At 38.3% G+C, this 23382-nt stretch overlaps 2 protein-coding genes and 1 long non-coding RNA gene across 4 annotated transcripts; 1 reads left to right on the top strand and 2 right to left on the bottom strand.

The window, feature by feature from the left end:
- The first annotated feature begins 238 nt into the window (after positions 1-238).
- On the top strand, positions 239-3355 carry LOC138584594 (uncharacterized). Its single transcript, XM_069656864.1, has 7 exons — positions 239-321; positions 458-518; positions 609-974; positions 1170-1296; positions 1879-1953; positions 2043-2115; positions 2611-3355. The coding sequence occupies exons 2-7, from the start codon at positions 458-460 to the stop codon at positions 2680-2682; spliced, it is 774 nt and encodes a 257-aa protein (XP_069512965.1). The 5' UTR covers positions 239-321; the 3' UTR covers positions 2683-3355.
- A 7114-nt stretch (positions 3356-10469) lies between these two features.
- LOC138584774 (uncharacterized) lies at positions 10470-11442 on the bottom strand. The gene is made up of 4 exons (XR_011305463.1): positions 11383-11442; positions 11020-11112; positions 10818-10890; positions 10470-10743 (listed from the first exon to the last, which is right to left on the bottom strand). It is a non-coding gene; the product is annotated as an uncharacterized lncRNA (long non-coding RNA).
- Positions 11443-18630: 7188 nt separating this feature from the next.
- On the bottom strand, positions 18631-23379 carry LOC138584628 (myelin-associated glycoprotein). Of its 2 annotated transcripts, none has more exons than XM_069656908.1 (9): positions 23292-23379; positions 22745-23107; positions 21379-21669; positions 20083-20334; positions 19730-19990; positions 19544-19628; positions 19181-19273; positions 18979-19051; positions 18631-18904 (listed from the first exon to the last, which is right to left on the bottom strand). In XM_069656908.1, exons 1-9 carry the CDS (start codon positions 23338-23340, stop codon positions 18869-18871), a joined length of 1503 nt encoding a protein of 500 aa, XP_069513009.1. In that variant the 5' UTR covers positions 23341-23379; the 3' UTR covers positions 18631-18868. The 2 variants fall into 2 exon arrangements, with proteins under 2 accessions (XP_069513009.1, XP_069513010.1); XM_069656909.1 differs by having other exon boundaries at positions 19181-19270.
- Positions 23380-23382: the final 3 nt, after the last annotated feature.

Genomic DNA, 23382 nt, shown 5'->3' with positions numbered 1-23382 from the left:
ACTTCCTCTGTATGTTCACACTTCTGAGCTGCAGTCTGACTAAGTATAGAAAAGGTTGCGTTTTCAAAGGCGTGTAAAATCACACTTAAACATTACTCTTCATACCCACCACACGTTCCCTGTACAGTATCTGTCTATTTATCTGAGTTCAGAGTCAATGAGAAAGTCATGCCGTGGTCAGTGTTCTCCTTTCTGACCTAACTTCCTCATTTCTTTTAATTTGCCATCACTGAGCAAGAGGAAACACACCCAAAAAATTTCACACCAATGTTGAGTTCTACGACGACGAAGCTCTACAAGCTCCTCTAGGTCGCTCTCACAGTGAGTACAACTTTATGCAGTAAATGTCAGATTACAGGCAGATTACCTCCTAGATTTTGTATCATGTAGGCGGTAAATGCTACTGTAAAACAATGTTATTATGTTGGTTAAACTCAGCATGTCTGCCTTTGTTCAGATGAAGCTGAAAGGCCTGATTGAAGTCAGCCTCATATTGGTCCTGGCCTCTACTTCAGAAGGTGGGTGACATTTTGATTTGTGTTTGTTTATATTTTAATCTCTTGAAGTTGGCTATAATTAATACATATTTTGGTTTGTTTTTAACTTAGTTAAAGAAAACTGGACTATTAGTGTCGAGAGGAACATAACGGCAGCAAGGGGCTCAAACGTGACCATATCATGTAATTTCACCTGTCCGCCTGCACATTGCAATGACAATGTCCATGTTTACTGGAAAAAGCTTAAGGGACACCTCCTTGATGCTATACCAAACAACCAAAATGAATTCATTTACCACGACAATAAAACCTATGTGCTAGAAAAGTACAAAGGAAAGACGAAGCTGGTTCCAGACAGCGGCAACTGCTCCCTGAAGATCAATAATGTCACCGAAAACGACACAGACATCTATGTGAGAATAATCTCAAAGGAGAAATTCAGTTTCTATAACTACAACATCTCCATCTTTGTGAATGGTAAGAAGGCTCTTTTTTTTATATTCATATGCTTGGTTGGAGTTGAAATAATGAATTATTCTATACTTTCACATTCTCCACATTTATAAATGTTTCTGTACTGTCAAAAATATAACAGCAAGTAAGGTAAGGTTATTTGATACGTCAAAATCTGTTTAAAAATCTGCTCACAGTTGTCGTCGTTTTCGTTCACAGACTTGGACAAGAACAAGAAGAATTCATCACAATCATTGGCATTCATGTATCCGGCCATCTTAGCACCGCTCGCTGTACTTTTGATCCTTTTTATTGCTGGAATTGTCTTTGTCATGAAACACAAAAGGTTAGTTAACTCTAAACATGTATGGAAACTGAGTGTGAGGCTTGCAAGCTGTAAAAGGACTTTTGTTTAATGAATTGACCCATGTTCTCTTTTCATAAACAATGTGCAGGAACTTGAAAGGCACTGTCCACCCATAAATCTGCTATTTACTTTAGTTGTTTTAGCCTCACTGTGCACAATGTTGTATGTGCAGAGTTCATAACTAAAAGCCTTTTTTATATTTATCTGCTAAAGGAAGAAATATTATTTTGCTTTAACTTTATTCTCAGTGAAACGCACATATATGAAGAGACATGATTTTGTGGTGTGACAAACAGTTGTGGCAAATTGTGTGATGTGAAAAAGGGAGAATAAATTTGATCTAAAAAAAATTACATAGTAACTTCACTTTTTTTGACAAACAAAAATTTAAGCAGTGCATCTGAAAATGTCCCAAAACATGTCTACAGGGGGCTTTAAAGTTGTTGTTTGGTATTGAATACTTTTTTAGGCAGACCTTTATTTAATACAGTGACGATATGCCAAAATCAAAAGCGTTTAATTCATAATTCACACCTCAGAACTTTAACCCTTTTTTGACAGGAAGAAGCCTGTTACCAGGGAGGAGTCTGGGTATTATGCTAATTTTAGCAGAGCATCATCAAACAACGCCAAAAGGTTTGTTTTGTGATACCAAAAAAAATCATTTATGTGAATACAAGCGAACTGAAGATGTTGATGATGCTGTTTCTGTTTTGTCTTTTCAGCGAAGTATCTTGCAAAAAAATTGACAAACTTCCTGAACTGAACATCGATGATCCCGTCTACGGCAACGTTAAGGTACGATTTACAAAAGCCTCATTTAGTTGGATTTTACCAACCTAAGAAAAAAGTAACTGAGACAAGTTCATGTTCACGGTTAGAGAAACTGCTCTATAGCAGTACTAGAGTACCACTGGCTGCCTTTAAAGCTGCTGTGAGAACATTTGTGTTGATTTTGGCGCCCCCTGTGGACAAAGCTGTACCTCTTTTCTCTTTGCTGATTATGTCCTTTACATGCTTAAGTGGTGTTTTTTTTTAATAAATCCATTTAAATTTTTGCACTGGAAAATGTAAAAAAAAGGCAGCGTGCAGTTAATCGCTTCATCAGACAACTACCCTCCACAGCAGTTTCAGGCATTAAAAATAACTATGTAGAAATAATCAATCTTGTTGCTGATGGTTTGGTTTGCTTTTGTAGCTCATGTAGAGTCATCACAATTAATTTCAGTCTGTTTCATAACCAGAGAAAAACTCCTCACAGGACCTTTAATAACACACTGTCTGTCTTTGCAGGGCCCTGGTCAGATGGATCAAAGTATGGATCAAACAAACAATATATATGCAAATGTTGGTTATTCAAGATAGAAGAAAAGCTGCACGTCACAAATCTATTTGGACTATCTTTAATGTGTCTCCATGTCTGCAGTATGTGCAGGAAAGACTCGATCAAATATGGTGATTTTATCAGACAGCATCAGCAGATGTACGAAGTGTTGTTTTACATCAAATGCCTGCAGTCAGTCATGATAGCATTTTTTGATCAGCGTTAAAGAGATACTGACATGATATAAGCTTTACAGTACCAGTTTTTTGTTGGGGCCTTGAGCACCAAACTGGTCCTGTTTAAAACAAGCTGAAAGAAAGTGAAATACTATACTTTTAACTCAAGAAGTTGATGGACAGTAAGCTTGTTATCATGGGTGGATCGCAGATTATAGGATTAGAGGCCTTCTGAGTCAGAGCATCCGGAAAATGTGTCTAAAAGTCAATCAAACTACCACAAAGACATGCACAACAAACCAAACAACTGCAAAGACACGACTACAAAGCTTTTTTTTTTATTATAAACTCCATGATTACTCAAACTTGGCGTTTTACACATCCTGGAAAGAATGAAACTTTGAAGAAAAAAACTACATGATTTGGCAAACTCAAAGTTCTGTATTAGCTTCCTCGAAACTTTGGATTGTATTTTCCTCTTATTTACACAGTTGCATGTGTAAGCTGTAGAGAGGACGAGTGGAGTGGACAGTGTTCCCTTTAAAGGTGGTTCAAGAGTTTTTAGTTTATTAGACATAGGCATGATCTTCCCCTTGGTTTTTTTTGTCTTTGATATATCCTGCAGTAGAGTAAACACTCTAAGCCTGCCATGTTTAGTGCTTTGCACCACTGAGTGTCACAGGAAATGCTATCAAGTGTTTAACACATCAGTTTTGCAAGCTGTTTGTAACAGTTCTGTTTTCTGTAGAAAAAATTCACCTAATCTTTTAAACACTCAAAAAAGCCGAGGGAAGGAGACGTCAAAGGCCGAGTAACTTCCCTTGACAAATTTGGAGTGCGGTGAAATAAAAGTGTTTCTCGTCCTTCTTAATATGTTTGTCGTTTCACTTCCTTTTTCATCTCCGCTCAAGGAGAAAGTTGTTTATTTCCTCCCATTCAGAGATAAGGAGTCATTTCTTGTAAAGTCACATTTAATTTAAGAGCTGTAAAGTGAAAAAATAAATAAAGGGTTAAAAGTGAATGTGACTGTGTCTTCATTAATCGACAGTGTTTACTCTTCCACTGCTCTGCTGTGAAACTGCACTCAACAATGGCCCTGTGGTAAATAAAGGAGAAGCAGGTGAAGCTCTTAATGTGCCCCTATTTTCTAATTTCACACTCATGCTGAATGTTTTCAGGAGAACAAGAAAAACAACTGTAGAGTGTGAGATGCTGAAGGTGCTGTGCTTTGTTTAACAGTCACACGATCACACAGTTACTGTGTATCATGAACATGCCCCCCTGAATCTAACAAAATTCCTCTGAAAAGATACAATTTTTAGTTTTCAATGATGTGTAAACGAATAAAGATGCTAATTTAAGAGGATGTAGTTTTGCATTGAGGGTCAAGTCCTACACTTGTAATGAGAAATATAAATGCTTCGTCATTTCAAAGACTCCAAAGCCGAACACTGATGTGTCAGAGCAAACAGAGGAGGCTGACAGGATCCTGCTGACGAATAAGACTCGACCTCGGTTGTATCATCGCCCTTCATTCTTGGCACTGACTTATCATCATAGCTTAAAGACCTTGACTTTTGTCTTTCAAAATATTTTTAAGTTTGGAGTGTGTGCATTTCTACTTTGGGACTCCAATGAGTCTAAACTTTTAGTGTGCAAAACATGTTATTACACAACCAACTGCTGAGCGTCCCATGTTGCAATGTTTGCATACGTCTCTCCTAGAAGTTCTTCCTTTACCTGAATGCTTTCTACAAACTAAATCTTTATCAGAGAGGAAAACTTGTCTTTTTTTTAATGTACAAACATACATTGTTAAAGTTCCACACATAAGTACTGGTAAAACAACAGCTATAAAAAAACCCCCACTGAATTAGGGGCGCCAGTTGAGCTCAGCAGCTAAGGCCCCATGTATAGAGGCTCAGCTCGACACAGCGGCCCCTGCCTTCCCACATTTCTGAGTCGATCCACTGTCCTTTAAAATAAGGACAAAGGCAAACAAAGAAATCTAAAAAAAAAAACTGAATTAGCAATTTCTTTTTTGAATTTGATGATTTCATTAGACTGATCATCATATGACTCAAAATACGGCTATATGCCTGAACAGCAAAACAGCTATATTAAGGAGTGGAAATGTCCCCGATGTTGATTTCCTCAAACGAAACTGTGGTAATAGCCCTTGTAAAAAAAAAGGGAAACATTTGAATGTAGCATTGTAAATAAACAATATATTGATTTAAGTTCAAACTTGTCACTCGTTTTCTGCGTTGCAGGTGGTCTTGGTCCTCTTTTGTTGACTTGAGGGCCTTGAGTGTTGACTAAAAAAGTCAAATCACGTGATGCTTTTTACCATACAACGCTCCTGTGTGACTCACCATTTTTATTTATCTTTTCTCATCTGGAATGAGGCAAAGTGTTGCTTCTGTGTGCTACTGGAACTGACTGTTTTGTGAAATTTCATCCTGTATCCATTTGTACATAAAACATTGAGTAAGTTACGACAGAGGACAAACCGTGTGACAGATATCCCATATTGCAACAGTGTCTGTCTCCTAGGCTACTGTTGTAGCTGCACAAATACCAGCTCACAATATGAGCTCAGTGCTTTGTAAAACATCTGGTAACACTTTCAAATTTAAAGGGCAAAGCAGGACTATAAATATGACATCCAAAGACACCACACATGTACGTGGAGCACTGTGAGACAAAGGATTCAAAGGTGAGTCATTATTTCTATAGGAGCAAAAATACACACAAACACATTTTTACTCTTTGAATTCTTCTTCCTCATCAGATGGAGCTGAAACTGTGTCTTTTCCTCCTGTGTTTACACGGTGAGTCTTTCATTAAAGCACTCTTTTAATAAAACACTTTAAAATCATCTTATACTAAAGGATATATCTGCTCCTCCTTGTTTCAGTGATCCTTCATGTCCAGTCCTCTCATGCACAGTGGACAGCCAACGTACCACGCAGGATTTCCGCCTTGCACAACTCCTGTGTGGTCATTCCTTGCATCTACACGTACCCCAAACCCACCTCCAAAAACATCCTGAACAGGCTGAGAGGATTCTGGAAAAAAGGGAAACATATCATCTCAACCAATCTCCCTCATTGGAAACTGCCAAAGGAGTACAAGAAGCGGACGCAGTTTTTGGGAAATCTGCAGTTACGTAACTGCACCATGCTGCTGGACGGCATCAGGAGGACAGATGTCGGCCCTTTCTACTTCAGGATTGAAATGCCGCAGTACAGAAGCTTCTCCTACATTAAAAGTGCAGTGACCATCGATGTTATCCGTGAGTGTTGATTATTTGAAGCCAATATCCAAACATTTGTTGTTAGATTTTTGTTTGTTTTATGTAGAAGAGTCATTTTCTGTGTATTTTTTTCAACTCTGCAGGTGATCCGCAGCCTCCGTCTCTGTCTGTGCAGGTGAGAGATAAAATAACCGCCTCCTGCTCCGTGTCTCACTCCTGCCCGTCTATGCCTCCTCAATTCTCCTGGAGTCACCGGGGGATCGTCACACACAAATCAAAGAGGCTGAATGTTTGGAAGTGGGAGACAGTGTCCACCGTGATCCTTCACCCTCTGCCCATTGACTTCAACAAGACTTTGACGTGCACAGTGCAGTACAGAGGAGGGAAGTGGGCCAGGAACTCCACCATCCTCAGAGTGTGAGGTTAGCAAAGTATCACCTTTAGGTCTACATGGTAAATTCATTCATTCTTTAAACCTAGAGGCAGTTCAGATCAGAAACACAATCAGGGCCCGGTTGTTCAATTGTTGGTTCAATTGCTTATCTCTTCCTTTTGTCCAGCTTTTTTTCCGCCCAAGTAAAACCGGAAAGAATCAACTTGATCCAGATACAGCCCTTTCAGAATAACCAAATCCAGATTACCAGAGCTCAAAATGGGTAAACATACAACATACTTTGTCCACAGGGGGCGCTAAAATCCACTCTAAATAAAAGCTCCTCACAGTTGCTTTAAAGTCAATCTCGGATCCCATCGGCTATAGTCTGAGATGATATAATCTCTGGGGACACCGGTTACCGTGCCGGCCGGTAAGTGATAAACGACTTCCAGTCCAGACTTCCTTTTCCGCGTGCTGCATTGTTACAGAAAGAGAAACCTCTTCTTGTGATTTACTTGTTATTAACGGGTCTAACCTTTGCCGAAATGTCAACATCATGTTGCAGATTTGTAAGAAGTACAAATTCAGGCTTTGTCAGGTCTGTCCTCAAGAGGAAAACGTTTAAAATGCTTGTTGAGCGGAGGTCGGATTGATCGGATGCATTCGAGGAGGTCGGGAAATCTGAACGCTGAATGGCTTTCACGACACAGCATCAAGGGAATTCATCTCAAGTTTTAGATCTAGAACGGATTGTTTGCTGAATTTACATGCAGATGTCTGTTTATAGAGATTAGTAAGAAGCTAAATCGTCGTCAGATTACGCTGACACAGTGCATTACGTTCCGCCTGCTTTTGCTCTCCTCACGATCTGTTTTTCCTGCATACGCCGAAGCCTGCTGATACGTGATTGGTCAATATTACCTGGACTACAAGCGTAGTTCAAACAGAACAATCGCCTTCCCGGAAATCCACGTCCCTGCCTACAGATTCTACCTCTCTATGTAGAATCTGTAAATAGAGATTGCTTTAAAGCTAATATTTTATGATTGATATTGATGCTATTTGGTGGATTATTTCATCAGGACCAAATCCTTTATTTAACGCTAAAGTCTACTTTATCTACTATGTCATTAAATTAATACAACAATTCAAGTGCAAAATATATATTTTTTAAAAGTACAGTATATTCTATATGTAAAAATGTTCAATTGTTTAACCAATTTTAAAGTTGTATTACATTTTCTTCCTAAAATCCAGCCTGAATCCAGCCCACTGTTAGGATCAGAATGATGCAGATTTATTATTCCAAGTTATTCCAATCCAACTCAAAAGTTTGAACAACACAAACTGGATGTTTTATCCAGATACAAACAAAACCTGATTACCTGATCTAATTCAATTTCAGAATCCTTTTTATTCTTTTGAACAACTCGTCCACAAGATTTTATCTAATCTGATAACTGTAATCCAGTCAGGTTACTTGTAAACAACTGGGCCCAGAACATCTCAGTACACTCTGCAGTGTCATTTGAAAGAGCTGAATGAGTACTTGATCATTGTATTATTTACCACCGTATATCTGGTGTTATTAAGGATCAGTTTTATAAAGAAATGATCCACTGTTTAAGTCACCTTTTAAGATTTCCTCGCAACATGATTCGTTTTGTCTGATCAACATTACGTAATCTAATCTGTCTCTTTGTTATTAATAGAATTAACAGTTGAAAATATCTTCAGTTTGATTGAGTTTGCTTGAAACTTGGGGATGTAATAAATTTAACACTCCCTTGAAAATGTGGAGGTGATTGTTTACATGTGCATTGTTCATCATTACTCATACTAAAACAACATTTCCAAGGCCAGGTCATTTAGATCTAAGGGGATTTATGAGGTTTAAACAAAACAACAACAAAAATAATTAACACATAAACTTGCCTACTTGATATCTTTAAATACATTGTGTTTTTTCTTCAATTTTTTTTCTAAATGCCAAAGTATCATTTTTATATACATATAGAATTATAAATCACACATACATCAAACATACAGTAGGTGTGGATAAGATGCAAGAAGTGCATTTTTGTTTTTTCCTAAACCTAGACGACTTGTCCTGCCCCTGTAAAAACCTAATCATAGAAAGAAAAATAAGTAAAAAATTACAGCTTTCGGTGTAAGCAACATGCAGACAACAAAGACAAATAGTCCGAATAGACAACTTAGTTCATTAGTCCAGGTTTAAGTTACTATGCGGCACAGGATGTCATTTAGATTTGTTTGGCTTGCTGTGGATCTTTACTTGTATTGTGGCTTTGTGTTTATTTCTTTTGTAAATTGATGTATTAGCCTTCGGTACTTAAATGCTTATTTTCTAGACTCTGTTTATTAGATTAACCTTAGGTAAAACTGCATTGGTCCCAGAACACTTTGAGACTCAAGTACAAAGAGGAATAGGACACGAAGTGTAGTTTAAAAAAAAAAGAAAAAAGCCTTGGGCTGTGTTCGAAATGTCTTACTATATACTATATACTACATACTATGCTACATACTGCATACGGTGTTCGGCAGTAGTATGTATGTAGTGTGGAGGAGCTTTTCAAATTCATTTCGCAGTATGCTACGCCAGGCGGAAGTAAACAATAACCGCCGCTTCTTTAGCTATACCGTCCTCTTCTGCTGGAATGCTGCTGCTGTCCGTCACTTTATTTGCCGTTGTGACGTTCGAGCGCTTTGCATTGTTGGATACAGTAAGCGAGGCATACTGGTCCGATGTAAGTTGGAGATTTTCTCTGAACCAGTACGACATCCAGGCATTTTTGGCATACTGCACAGTTTGCTTTTGTTTGCATACTACTATATACAACATTTTGGCGGAATCAGTCTGTACTGCTAGTATAGTATGGCATTTCGAACACAGCATTGGTCTATAGTGGCAAAAATGACGCCTTAGACGAAAAGTCAGTCCGATACAAGCTAACAAATCCACCACGGGTAAATCCGTAAAAAGAGTCAAAAACTGTTGTACAAAAGTACAAAGTACTCACTGTGACAGACAAAGACAATCTAACAAATGAGGAGGGAACACAAAGAGGTAAATGAACTGGGAGGCTAATGACATAATTAGAGGCAGGTGTGTAATGGGCACAGGTGGTAGTAATAAAGGAACAGGGAGATACATGAGGGCAGGAAGTGTTGTACTTCAAAATAAAATAGAAAAAGTAACATGCAAGATTAACTGAATGTTACAAAAACAGCTTGAGTCGTACCGCAAATTTTTCATGAAGGTTATAATACGGGTTTGAACTGCGCTAATTTAACTTTTGGTTGACTTTGAGTGTTTAATTGATGAAACGGTGGTGGACAAAACATATAGGCTAGGTTGAAATTAACTTCATTATGAGGACAGCTTGCTAGGTAAGTTTTAAGAATTCATGTTGGCTGAAGTTGTGGGCTTATCGATTATAGATATAGATATTTGGGTGGTTCTGTAAGTGAATTATTGCTAATAGTTTATGATCATTTGAGGGCTGAGGGAAAATAGGTCAGCGTTTGTTGCTTTGAATATTTGCAATGCAATCACCTCAGTGTTCTTATCTATCAGCTAGGTTGAAAACCAGCTTCCTCTTTGCCTTCCTGTCCCTTGAAAGACCTTTCAGACCACACAAGGGTTTAACATTTAGCTTACCTGAGAGAACTAAGCATTTCTTTCCTTCTTCTGAGGTATATCTTATAAAGATTTTTACCATACAATCTGTCTGAAATCCATTAAGTAAGTTAATATAGCATTAAATTAGTTTATGTCTAATGTATTGCAATGGTGGAAAGGGGCACAGAACAGTGACCATGATGATTGTATAGCAGGTCACAAGGTCAACACTACAGCTTCACTTCTGTAGGAAATTCAAAATGCCACCTTCTTGTGTAATGTTGAATGTGGTTGACTGACTGTGGTTGTATGAAAATGAAGCGTTATTAAACACAGATGCACGTAAAATGTTACAAAACTTTAATACAGATTTCTCAAAACAATTAGACAGACAAGCAGTCAGGAAACATCCTGTACGAGAGAAGCGATAAATGCAAACGCAAGTGCAATAAGTTGCTTCATATGTGCATTAAAGGAGACATAAAAATAATGCTTTTGTAATGTATGCAGAAAGAAGAACATTCATATCTTTTACAACTTCTTGCCCCTCATCAGTTAAAGAGCACAAAGAGAAGCTGCAGCCGTTCTTTCAGTGAATTCATCTGTTTCCTGTTACATGTTGGCATATATTGCATCATCCAGGTCAGTCTGCACAGAAAAAACTTAATCAATATTTTTGTTCTTTCATGTGTGAAAATAATGAACGAATGTGGAAAACTTACGTCTGTGTTGCCGTATATGTGCTCATTGGCATAAACGTCTGGAAGATGTACATCATCGTAGTGCTTCTCTTTTCTGAGGACAGAATACATGTTATTACTATCATTTATTGATTATATTTTAACCAAATTTGCCATAAATACACAACTAGTGCAAGATTAGGTTCCTTGTGTCATTTTATATTGTGAGTAAAATAACTAAAACCTTTTAGTTGCAGTATACTGAGGCTGCTCCACTTCTTTGTCCACCTTCATGGTGCTCAAGTTAGATGTTGCTGCATCCCCAGACCTCCCCCTGCTGGTAGAAAAACAGTTTTTAATGACGGACCCTGGAAAAAAACAAACATTGACATCTACCACAACCACTGAAACCCAGCAAGGCAAACTGTAACACTGCTCTGGGGCTCCCATAGTGCTTGAAGTGTCATGGTTTGACTATTTATAAGAAACCTCTACATGCAATGTCAAAAATGTAACTCTTAAACTTATGAGCCGACGAAAACTTGATAAAAGCTTAATTTTTCTACTTCACTTTCAATAACAAGAAATATGTAATTTACCAACTTACCACTTTTTAACTCCCGCTGCTATTAAAAGTATGACCAGAACAGCTGCTCCGATGACGATGACAATATAAACATTCTGCATGTTACCTGTCCAAAGAAACCACGTGGAGTCAAATTTCTCCCACTTATTACACAATTAAAACGCAGCTCATATAATACTTTTTTTTTATTTTTTATTATAAACTCCATGATTACTCAAACTTGGCGTTTTACACATCCTGGAAAGAATGAAACTTTGAAGAAAAAAACTACATGATTTGGCAAACTCAAAGTTCTGTATTAGCTTCCTCGAAACTTTGGATTGTATTTTCCTCTTATTTACACAGCTGCATGTGTAAGCTGTAGAGAGGACGAGTGGAGTGGACAGTGTTCCCTTTAAGGCAGAATTTAAAGGTGGTTCAAGAGTTTTTAGTTTATTAGACATAGGCATGATCTTCCCCTTGGTTTTTTTTGTCTTTGATATATCCTGCAGTAGAGTAAACACTCTAAGCCTGCCATGTTTAGTGCTTTGCACCACTGGGTGTCACAGGAAATGCTATCAAGTGTTTAACACATCAGTTTTGCAAGCTGTTTGTAACAGTTCTGTTTTCTGTAGAAAAATTCACCTAATCTTTTAAACAATCAAAAAAGCCGAGGGAAGGAAACGTCAAAGGCCGAGTAACTTCACTTGACAAATTTGGAGTGCGGTGAAATAAAAGTGTTTCTCGTCCTTCTTAATATGTTTGTCGTTTCACTTCCTTTTTCATCTCCGCTCAAGGAGAAAGTTGTTTATTTCCTCCCATTCAGAGATAAGGAGTCATTTCTTGTAAAGTCACATTTAATTTAAGAGCTGTAAAGTGAAAAAATAAATAAAGGGTTAAAAGTGAATGTGACTGTGTCTTCATTAATCGACAGTGTTTACTCTTCCACTGCTCTGCTGTGAAACTGCACTCAACAATGGCCCTGTGGTAAATAAAGGAGAAGCAGGTGAAGCTCTTAATGTGCCCCTATTTTCTAATTTCACACTCATGCTGAATGTTTTCAGGAGAACAAGAAAAACAACTGTAGAGTGTGAGATGCTGAAGGTGCTGTGCTTTGTTTAACAGTCACATGATCACACAGTTACTGTGTATCATGAACATGCCCCCCTGAATCTAACAAAATTCCTCTGAAAAGATACAATTTTTAGTTTTCAATGATGTGTAAACGAATAAAGATGCTAATTTAAGAGGATGTAGTTTTGCATTGAGGGTCAAGTCCTACACTTGTAATGAGAAATATAAATGCTTCGTCATTTCAAAGACTCCAAAGCCGAACACTGATGTGTCAGAGCAGACAGAGGAGGCTGACAGGATCCTGCTGACGAATAAGACTCGACCTCGGTTGTATCATCGCCCTTCATTCTTGGCACTGACTTATCATCATAGCTTAAAGACCTTGACTTTTGTCTTTCAAAATATTTTTAAGTTTGGAGTGTGTGCATTTCTACTTTGGGACTCCAATGAGTCTAAACTTTTAGTGTGCAAAACATGTTATTACACAACCAACTGCTGAGCGTCCCATGTTGCAATGTTTGCATACGTCTCTCCTAGAAGTTCTTCCTTTACCTGAATGCTTTCTACAAACTAAATCTTTATCAGAGAGGAAAACTTGTCTTTTTTTTAATGTACAAACATACATTGTTAAAGTTCCACACATAAGTACTGGTAAAACAACAGCTATAAAAAAAAACCCACTGAATTAGGGGCGCCAGTTGAGCTCAGCAGCTAAGGCCCCATGTATAGAGGCTCAGCTCGACACAGCGGCCCCTGCCTTCCCACATTTCTGAGTCGATCCACTGTCCTTTAAAATAAGGACAAAGGCAAACAAAGAAATCTAAAAAAAAAAACTGAATTAGCAATTTCTTTTTTGAATTTGATGATTTCATTAGACTGATCATCATATGACTCAAAATACGGCTATATGCCTGAACAGCAAAACAGCTATATTAAGGAGAGGAAATGTCCCCGATGTTGATTTCCTCAAACGAAACTGTGGTAATAGCCCTTGTAAAAAAAAAGGGAAACATTTGAATGTAGCATTGTAAATAAACAATATATTGATTTAAGTTCAAACTTGTCACTCGTTTTCTGCGTTGCAGGTGGTCTTGGTCCTCTTTTGTTGACTTGAGGGCCTTGAGTGTTGACTAAAAAAGTCAAATCACGTGATGCTTTTTACCATACAACGCTCCTGTGTGACTCACCATTTTTATTTATCTTTTCTCATCTGGAATGAGGCAAAGTGTTGCTTCTGTGTGCTACTGGAACTGACTGTTTTGTGAAATTTCATCCTGTATCCATTTGTACATAAAACATTGAGTAAGTTACGACAGAGGACAAACCGTGTGACAGATATCCCATATTGCAACAGTGTCTGTCTCCTAGGCTACTGTTGTAGCTGCACAAATACCAGCTCACAATATGAGCTCAGTGCTTTGTAAAACATCTGGTAACACTTTCAAATTTAAAGGGCAAAGCAGGACTATAAATATGACATCCAAAGACACCACACATGTACGTGGAGCACTGTGAGACAAAGGATTCAAAGGTGAGTCATTATTTCTATAGGAGCAAAAATACACACAAACACATTTTTACTCTTTGAATTCTTCTTCCTCATCAGATGGAGCTGAAACTGTGTCTTTTCCTCCTGTGTTTACACGGTGAGTCTTTCATTAAAGCACTCTTTTAATAAAACACTTTAAAATCATCTTATACTAAAGGATATATCTGCTCCTCCTTGTTTCAGTGATCCTTCATGTCCAGTCCTCTCAGGAGGACAGATGTCGGCCCTTTCTACTTCAGGATTGAAATGCCGCAGTACAGAAGCTTCTCCTACATTAAAAGTGCAGTGACCATCGATGTTATCCGTGAGTGTTGATTATTTGAAGCCAATATCCAAACATTTGTTGTTAGATTTTTGTTTGTTTTATGTAGAAGAGTCATTTTCTGTGTATTTTTTTCAACTCTGCAGGTGATCCGCAGCCTCCGTCTCTGTCTGTGCAGGTGAGAGATAAAATAACCGCCTCCTGCTCCGTGTCTCACTCCTGCCCGTCTATGCCTCCTCAATTCTCCTGGAGTCACCGGGGGATCGTCACACACAAATCAAAGAGGCTGAATGTTTGGAAGTGGGAGACAGTGTCCATCGTGATCCTTCACCCTCTGCCCATTGACTTCAACAAGACTTTGACGTGCACAGTGCAGTACAGAGGAGGGAAGTGGGCCAGGAACTCCACCATCCTCAGAGTGTGAGGTTAGCAAAGTATCACCTTTAGGTCTACATGGTAAATTCATTCATTCTTTAAACCTAGAGGCAGTTCAGATCAGAAACACAATCAGGGCCCGGTTGTTCAATTGTTGGTTCAATTGCTTATCTCTTCCTTTTGTCCAGCTTTTTTTCCGCCCAAGTAAAACCGGAAAGAATCAACTTGATCCAGATACAGCCCTTTCAAAATAACCAAATCCAGATTACCAGAGCTCAAAATGGGTAAACATACAACATACTTTGTCCACAGGGGGCGCTAAAATCCACTCTAAATAAAAGCTCCTCACAGTTGCTTTAAAGTCAATCTCGGATCCCATCGGCTATAGTCTGAGATGATATAATCTCTGGGGACACCGGTTACCGTGCCGGCCGGTAAGTGATAAACGACTTCCCGTCCAGACTTCCTTTTCCGCGTGCTGCATTGTTACAGAAAGAGAAACCTCTTCTTGTGATTTACTTGTTATTAACGGGTCTAACCTTTGCCGAAATGTCAACATCATGTTGCAGATTTGTAAGAAGTACAAATTCAGGCTTTGTCAGGTCTGTCCTCAAGAGGAAAACGTTTAAAATGCTTGTTGAGCGGAGGTCGGATTGATCGGATGCATTCGAGGAGGTCGGGAAATCTGAACGCTGAATGGCTTTCACGACACAGCATCAAGGGAATTCATCTCAAGTTTTAGATCTAGAACGGATTGTTTGCTGAATTTACATGCAGATGTCTGTTTATAGAGATTAGTAAGAAGCTAAATCGTCGTCAGATTACGCTGACACAGTGCATTACGTTCCGCCTGCTTTTGCTCTCCTCACGGACTGTTTTTCCTGCATACGCCGAAGCCTGCTGATACGTGATTGGTCAATATTACCTGGACTACAAGCGTAGTTCAAACAGAACAATCGCCTTCCCGGAAATCCACGTCCCTGCCTACAGATTCTACCTCTCTATGTAGAATCTGTAAATAGAGATTGCTTTAAAGCTAATATTTTATGATTGATATTGATGCTATTTGGTGGATTATTTCATCAGGACCAAATCCTTTATTTAACGCTAAAGTCTACTTTATCTACTATGTCATTAAATTAATACAACAATTCAAGTGCAAAATATATATTTTTTAAAAGTACAGTATATTCTATATGTAAAAATGTTCAATTGTTTAACCAATTTTAAAGTTGTATTACATTTTCTTCCTAAAATCCAGCCTGAATCCAGCCCACTGTTAGGATCAGAATGATGCAGATTTATTATTCCAAGTTATTCCAAGTTATTCCAATCCAACTCAAAAGTTTGAACAACACAAACTGGATGTTTTATCCAGATACAAACAAAACCTGATTACCTGATCTAATTCAATTTCAGAATCCTTTTTATTCTTTTGAACAACTCGTCCACAAGATTTTATCTAATCTGATAACTGTAATCCAGTCAGGTTACTTGTAAACAACTGGGCCCAGAACATCTCAGTACACTCTGCAGTGTCATTTGAAAGAGCTGAATGAGTACTTGATCATTGTATTATTTACCACCGTATATCTGGTGTTATTAAGGATCAGTTTTATAAAGAAATGATCCACTGTTTAAGTCACCTTTTAAGATTTCCTCGCAACATGATTCGTTTTGTCTGATCAACATTACGTAATCTAATCTGTCTCTTTGTTATTAATAGAATTAACAGTTGAAAATATCTTCAGTTTGATTGAGTTTGCTGGAAACTTGGGGATGTAATAAATTTAACACTCCCTTGAAAATGTGGAGGTGATTGTTTACATGTGCATTGTTCATCATTACTCATACTAAAACAACATTTCCAAGGCCAGGTCATTTAGATCTAAGGGGATTTATGAGGTTTAAACAAAACAACAACAAAAATAATTAACACATAAACTTGCCTACTTGATATCTTTAAATACATTGTGTTTTTTCTTCAATTTTTTTTCTAAATGCCAAAGTATCATTTTTATATACATATAGAATTATAAATCACACATACATCAAACATACAGTAGGTGTGGATAAGATGCAAGAAGTGCATTTTTGTTTTTTCCTAAACCTAGACGACTTGTCCTGCCCCTGTAAAAACCTAATCATAGAGAGAAAAATAAGTAAAAAATTACAGCTTTCGGTGTAAGCAACATGCAGACAACAAAGACAAATAGTCCGAATAGACAACTTAGTTCATTAGTCCAGGTTTAAGTTACTATGCGGCACAGGATGTCATTTAGATTTGTTTGGCTTGCTGTGGATCTTTACTTGTATTGTGGCTTTGTGTTTATTTCTTTTGTAAATTGATGTATTAGCCTTCGGTACTTAAATGCTTATTTTCTAGACTCTGTTTATTAGATTAACCTTAGGTAAAACTGCATTGGTCCCAGACAACTTTGAGACTCAAGTACAAAGAGGAATAGGACACGAAGTGTAGTTTAAAAAAAAAGAAAAAAGCCTTGGGCTGTGTTCGAAATGTCTTACTATATACTATATACTACATACTATGCTACATACTGCATACGGTGTTCGGCAGTAGTATGTATGTAGTGTGGAGGAGCTTTTCAAATTCATTTCGCAGTATGCTACGCCAGGCGGAAGTAAACAATAACCGCCGCTTCTTTAGCTATACCGTCCTCTTCTGCTGGAATGCTGCTGCTGTCCGTCACTTTATTTGCCGTTGTGACGTTCGAGCGCTTTGTATTGTTGGATACAGTAAGCGAGGCATACTGGTCCGATGTAAGTTGGAGATTTTCTCTGAACCAGTACGACATCCAGGCATTTTTGGCATACTGCACAGTTTGCTTTTGTTTGCATACTACTATATACAACATTTTGGCGGAATCAGTCTGTACTGCTAGTATAGTATGGCATTTCGAACACAGCATTGGTCTATAGTGGCAAAAATGACGCCTTAGACGAAAAGTCAGTCCGATACAAGCTAACAAATCCACCACGGGTAAATCCGTAAAAAGAGTCAAAAACTGTTGTACAAAAGTACAAAGTACTCACTGTGACAGACAAAGACAATCTAACAAATGAGGAGGGAACACAAAGAGGTAAATGAACTGGGAGGCTAATGACATAATTAGAGGCAGGTGTGTAATGGGCACAGGTGGTAGTAATAAAGGAACAGGGAGATACATGAGGGCAGGAAGTGTTGTACTTCAAAATAAAATAGAAAAAGTAACATGCAAGATTAACTGAATGTTACAAAAACAGCTTGAGTCGTACCGCAAATTTTTCATGAAGGTTATAATACGGGTTTGAACTGCGCTAATTTAACTTTTGGTTGACTTTGAGTGTTTAATTGATGAAACGGTGGTGGACAAAACATATAGGCTAGGTTGAAATTAACTTCATGATGAGGACAGCTTGCTAGGTAAGTTTTAAGAATTCATGTTGGCTGAAGTTGTGGGCTTATCGATTATAGATATAGATATTTGGGTGGTTCTGTAAGTGAATTATTGCTAATAGTTTATGATCATTTGAGGGCTGAGGGAAAATAGGTCAGCGTTTGTTACTTTGAATATTTGCAATGCAATCACCTCAGTGTTCTTATCTATCAGCTAGGTTGAAAACCAGCTTCCTCTTTGCCTTCCTGTCCCTTGAAAGACCTTTCAGACCACACAAGGGTTTAACATTTAGCTTACCTGAGAGAACTAAGCATTTCTTTCCTTCTTCTGAGGTATATCTTATAAAGATGTTTACCATACAATCTGTCTGAAATCCATTAAGTAAGTTAATATAGCATTAAATTAGTTTATGTCTAATGTATTGCAATGGTGGAAAGGGGCACAGAACAGTGACCATGATGATTGTATAGCAGGTCACAAGGTCAACACTACAGCTTCACTTCTGTAGGAAATTCAAAATGCCACCTTCTTGTGTAATGTTGAATGTGGTTGACTGACTGCGGTTGTATGAAAATGAAGCGTTATTAAACACAGATGCACGTAAAATGTTACAAAACTTTAATACAGATTTCTCAAAACAATTAGACAGACAAGCAGTCAGGAAACATCCTGTACGAGAGAAGCGATAAATGCAAACGCAAGTGCAATAAGTTGCTTCATATGTGCATTAAAGGAGACATAAAAATAATGCTTTTGTAATGTATGCAGAAAGAAGAACATTCATATCTTTTACAACTTCTTGCCCCTCATCAGTTAAAGAGCACAAAGAGAAGCTGCAGCCGTTCTTTCAGTGAATTCATCTGTTTCCTGTTACATGTTGGCATATATTGCATCATCCAGGTCAGTCTGCACAGAAAAAACTTAATCAATATTTTTGTTCTTTCATGTGTGAAAATAATGAACGAATGTGGAAAACTTACGTCTGTGTTGCCGTATATGTGCTCATTGGCATAAACGTCTGGAAGATGTACATCATCGTAGTGCTTCTCTTTTCTGAGGACAGAATACATGTTATTACTATCATTTATTGATTATATTTTAACCAAATTTGCCATAAATACACAACTAGTGCAAGATTAGGTTCCTTGTGTCATTTTATATTGTGAGTAAAATAACTAAAACCTTTTAGTTGCAGTATACTGAGGCTGCTCCACTTCTTTGTCCACCTTCATGGTGCTCAAGTTAGATGTTGCTGCATCCCCAGACCTCCCCCTGCTGGTAGAAAAACAGTTTTTAATGACGGACCCTGGAAAAAAACAAACATTGACATCTACCACAACCACTGAAACCCAGCAAGGCAAACTGTAACACTGCTCTGGGGCTCCCATAGTGCTTGAAGTGTCATGGTTTGACTATTTATAAGAAACCTCTACATGCAATGTCAAAAATGTAACTCTTAAACTTATGAGCCGACGAAAACTTGATAAAAGCTTAATTTTTCTACTTCACTTTCAATAACAAGAAATATGTAATTTACCAACTTACCACTTTTTAACTCCCGCTGCTATTAAAAGTATGACCAAAACAGCTGCTCCGATGACGATGACAATATAAACATTCTGCATGTTACCTGTCCAAAGAAACCACGTGGAGTCAAATTTCTCCCACTTATTACACAATTAAAACGCAGCTCATATAATACACTGGAGGTTTTTTAAAAAATGTCCTTACTGGTAACAGGAAAATTGAGTGTGAGGTTGGCTGATCCTTGGGTGTTGTTTGCCAGACAGTAGACGGAGTCAGAAGATCCCAACTCTGACTGTAAAATCCCGATGGTGACAGGGCCATGCTTCTCCACCTTTGTGTTTGGCAGCACTCTGTCAGAGAGCACAAAGCGGACCATGCTGGGAGGCCTGGACTCTGCAATGCACACACACTTCACCATGCCTGCCTCCAAGGAGCAGGAAGAGACGGCCTTAATCTCAGGGGCGTCTGTAAGTACAAGAAATGTCACCATGAGTGAGCCGTATTGTATTATGTATTCTGTTATCTTGAAATGTTTTTTTCTTTTATTGTTCACCTACGTAACACATTGAGCCGCACAGGGCTTGATTTGCCTTGTCCTTCTGTATTATAGGCAATACAGTACAGTGCTTCTGTGTGTCTGGAGACATTTTGCAGTGTGTAGACTTTCCCCCGATACAGTTGAGCGCCCTTTTCACTCTGCCACACATAGCTGCTTGCAGAAGGGTTAGCATCACTGGAGCATTTCAGCTGCACGGCTTCCCCCTCCTTCACATTTGACTTGTACTCAACTTTCACACTCACTGGGGCATCTTCAAAAACATAAGCAGATATAAATGTACAAAACAAGTTTACAATTTGTACTTTATAAATACAAATTAATGTAAGACCTGAGCTAATGTCAGTGCACTTAAACAAGATCCAAAGAGTTTCCAGCCATGCTAGCAGCTTTGTTAGGCTGTAATTGAAGCCACAGCATGACAATGCTAACAAGTTAACATTTCAAAGGGAAAATGTGTACCATCTTCACAATCTTAGTTTTGCTTGTTATGCTAAAATTTGCTAATTAGCACAAAAAAACAAAGCTGATGAAAACGCAATTAACATGCTCAAAATGACAACGCTAACACCTTAGTGTTTCAAAGAAAAAAATGTTTACAATTTTCACCATCTTTGTTTAGTGCCTTTGCATGTTAACATTTTGCTAGTTAAAACAAACTCAAGAAACAACAGTGCTTTGAACTACTAAATGCTAATATTACATGCAACATGCAATTTTGACAATTGAAAATGTTTACCATGTTCACCACCAAAGTTACTGCGATTTATTCTGAGGAGAACATGAATGTTTAATAGCTGGTGAGATATTTCACTCAGACCCACAAATATGAACCTTGTGTAGTGCTAGAGAAAAATTCAGGGGGTATTCTAATATCAGATGTATCCTATGGGAAACATGAATGTCTGTAGCCTATAAATCATTGTGGCAATCCATCCAATAGTTTTTGAGATATTTCAATGTGGACCAATGTGATGGACTGATAAACAGACCGACTGATATTGCCATCCCTAGGGCCATGATACTATCGTGGCTAAAAAGGCAACAGTAAAGGACAAAAATAACTTTATTAAGTGGTTAAATGCGTTCTCATGGCAAAGAACAGAAGCAGGTACATATTTTCTGTCCCTTATACAGCAGCTCATACAGTATAAAGGACAGTTAGAGACAGTATGATGCTCTTTTTCCAATGCATGAACACATGACTGTAAATCATGTGACAGCAAATACGATTTTAGCTTTGAAAGCTCCAATGGCAGCCTCCCTATTTTTAGTATGCCACACACAGTTCACTTACATTTCACATTGAGGTCCTTGGCTACGGTCTGGTGCTTCCCTCCGTGGTATCTTACGGTGCACTGTAAAGGCTTCTTGTGATCAGCCCTGGTGGGGTTAAAGGTCAGGGTAGACGTTGCTTTCCACTGGCCGGCCTCGAGCGGCTGCTGTTGGAGGATTTTCTCTCCAGAGTGACTCCAGGAGAAGACGGGAGGAGAGGCGGGGCAGGAGTGAGACACAGAGCAGGACGCAGTGACAGTTTCACCCTCCTGTACCTCCTCTTTCACAGAGAAACTGACATTGTCTAGCTCACCTGTAAGAACACATCGGGTCATCATAGGATCGCAAAGATCATAAGCCACTGAATTGCAAGTGAAGAAATTAAGTTGTTCTGCCCCAGATTTTTTTTGCAGTTTTGTTACAAAAATACAACACAAGAAAAGTCTAGTGCCTAATTTTCTAGAGGAATGCGGGGTAAAGGTATAGAAAGATATTTCCTGTTTCACTCAGGTGGTATTGGGTCATATGCTTTTATGATGTTGCTTTTTTATGTACCCTATTTATTACGACCATTCAGTTCTGGTTAGAAAAAATAACAATGCTAGAATGTGATTTATTTTGGTTTGACAGAAAGGCAGTTTGCCCCAATAAAACTGTAATGCACATAGTACAACATTAAGACTTTAAGGTTTTCAGTCTGGTTTGAAGTTAGAGTAAAAAGACCGTTGTTCCCCTTTTACTATTATACATCTTTCTAGGCAAATGAAACTGAGATGGATGAGCTGGATGGAAAAGCTTTTTAAAGAGAGAGGAGGACCGACAGATAAGGAACTGAGAATCGCATGGTTGACAGAAACCTAAATGACCTCTGTTCCCAACCCAGTTTTATTGTCTTAGCATTTAATTTGAGAACTGAAATAAACCATAAACATTAACACTGCTGAATGTTAAAATGTGTCTTTCTTTGGACGTGTAATACCACATCTACAATAGAAGTTAATAACATGGCTCTCTTTTTTTTCTCACCCTCTATCACATTTTCTCAGCCCAGCTCGACGAGACAGACGGCTGTTAAACATGAGTCTGGATCTGCTTGAGCTTTCTGTCAAAAGTAAGTTTTTCTGCTACAGTTGTTACCAAGTGCTTACTCATGGTGGATTAATGTTGGGTCTCTGTAAATAATATAACAAAGACAGTTGAGACCTGCTCTTTAAAGTTTGGCGCTTTAAAAATAGAAATTGATTAATTGGTTGAGTTAAGAAGTAACCAAATGATTGATTTTTCTTACTCCGTGTTCAAATGATGATAAAAATATCAAAGGAACAACTGAGAAGAGACTTCTGGGAAAATGTAAGCACTACCTGTACTGTTGTGTTATTTTTACTTACCGATCATTGTGATGGAGACAGTGCTGTCTCTGAAAGAAAACTTGTCATAGTTCGCGATCTCAATCCTGAAATTAAAAGGCCCCTGGTCGCTCTGTTGCAGGGAATCAATCTTCAGAGAACAGTTATTCTGTCTGACATCTCCCAGCAGCTCCGTCCGGCCCCGATACTGCTGAATGATTTTAGACTGAACAGGCGAATAGATGATCTGATGTGTCTGATCCGTCCACATCCCATTGATCTCGGTGAGCGTCCTCCCTGGATCTGGGTAGGTATACGTGCAGGGGATCACCACACAGGATCCAGGGAGACCTTTAACTGAGGACGGCACCGTGGCCGTCCAAGAGGAGGCTTCGGTGTGAATAACTGTAAGGAAAAATGGAGGAAATGTTGTTAAAAGGAAACTGAGAAAGCAGATTTATAAAAAAAAAACTATACTACAATCTTCTCGCACAAAATGTAGTTTTTGTTTGACGAAAAATACACAGAAATAACACTAAAAAGCTGCTTTTGAGCAGATAAAGAAATGGTGTAGAAAAAGGTAACATACCTTTAAAGCAAAGGCACACCAAAAACAGAGGCAATTTTAAAGGAGCCATCTCCTCCTCTCAGGGTGCGACCTGCAAAGTGACTCGTCCAGG

Source organism: Semicossyphus pulcher, unplaced genomic scaffold (genome assembly GCF_022749685.1).
Source record: "Semicossyphus pulcher isolate SPU_LCO1_2020_fin unplaced genomic scaffold, fSemPul1.0.p SCAF_9, whole genome shotgun sequence".
In the NCBI taxonomy this organism is placed as follows: domain Eukaryota; kingdom Metazoa; phylum Chordata; class Actinopteri; order Labriformes; family Labridae; genus Semicossyphus; species Semicossyphus pulcher.
The sequence above is the reverse complement of the archived record's forward strand: the minus strand, read 5'-3'. Positions and strand labels throughout refer to the sequence as shown.

Bases quoted from the DNA above. Each gene is read 5' to 3' on its own strand.
- LOC138584594 (XM_069656864.1), top strand. From the start codon at position 458: ATGAAGCTGAAAGGCCTGATTGAAGTCAGCCTCATATTGGTCCTGGCC. The intron at 1,954-2,042 runs GTTTGTTTTGTG...TTGTCTTTTCAG, and splicing joins TCATCAAACAACGCCAAAAG to CGAAGTATCTTGCAAAAAAA. The intron at 2,116-2,610 runs GTACGATTTACA...CTGTCTTTGCAG, and splicing joins CCGTCTACGGCAACGTTAAG to GGCCCTGGTCAGATGGATCA.
- LOC138584628 (XM_069656908.1), bottom strand. From the start codon at position 23,340: ATGGCTCCTTTAAAATTGCCTCTGTTTTTGGTGTGCCTTTGCTTTAAA. The intron at 23,108-23,291 runs GTATGTTACCTT...TTTTCCTTACAG, and splicing joins GGTGTGCCTTTGCTTTAAAG to TTATTCACACCGAAGCCTCC. The intron at 19,274-19,543 runs GTAAGTTGGTAA...TTTTTCTACCAG, and splicing joins GCAGCGGGAGTTAAAAAGTG to CAGGGGGAGGTCTGGGGATG.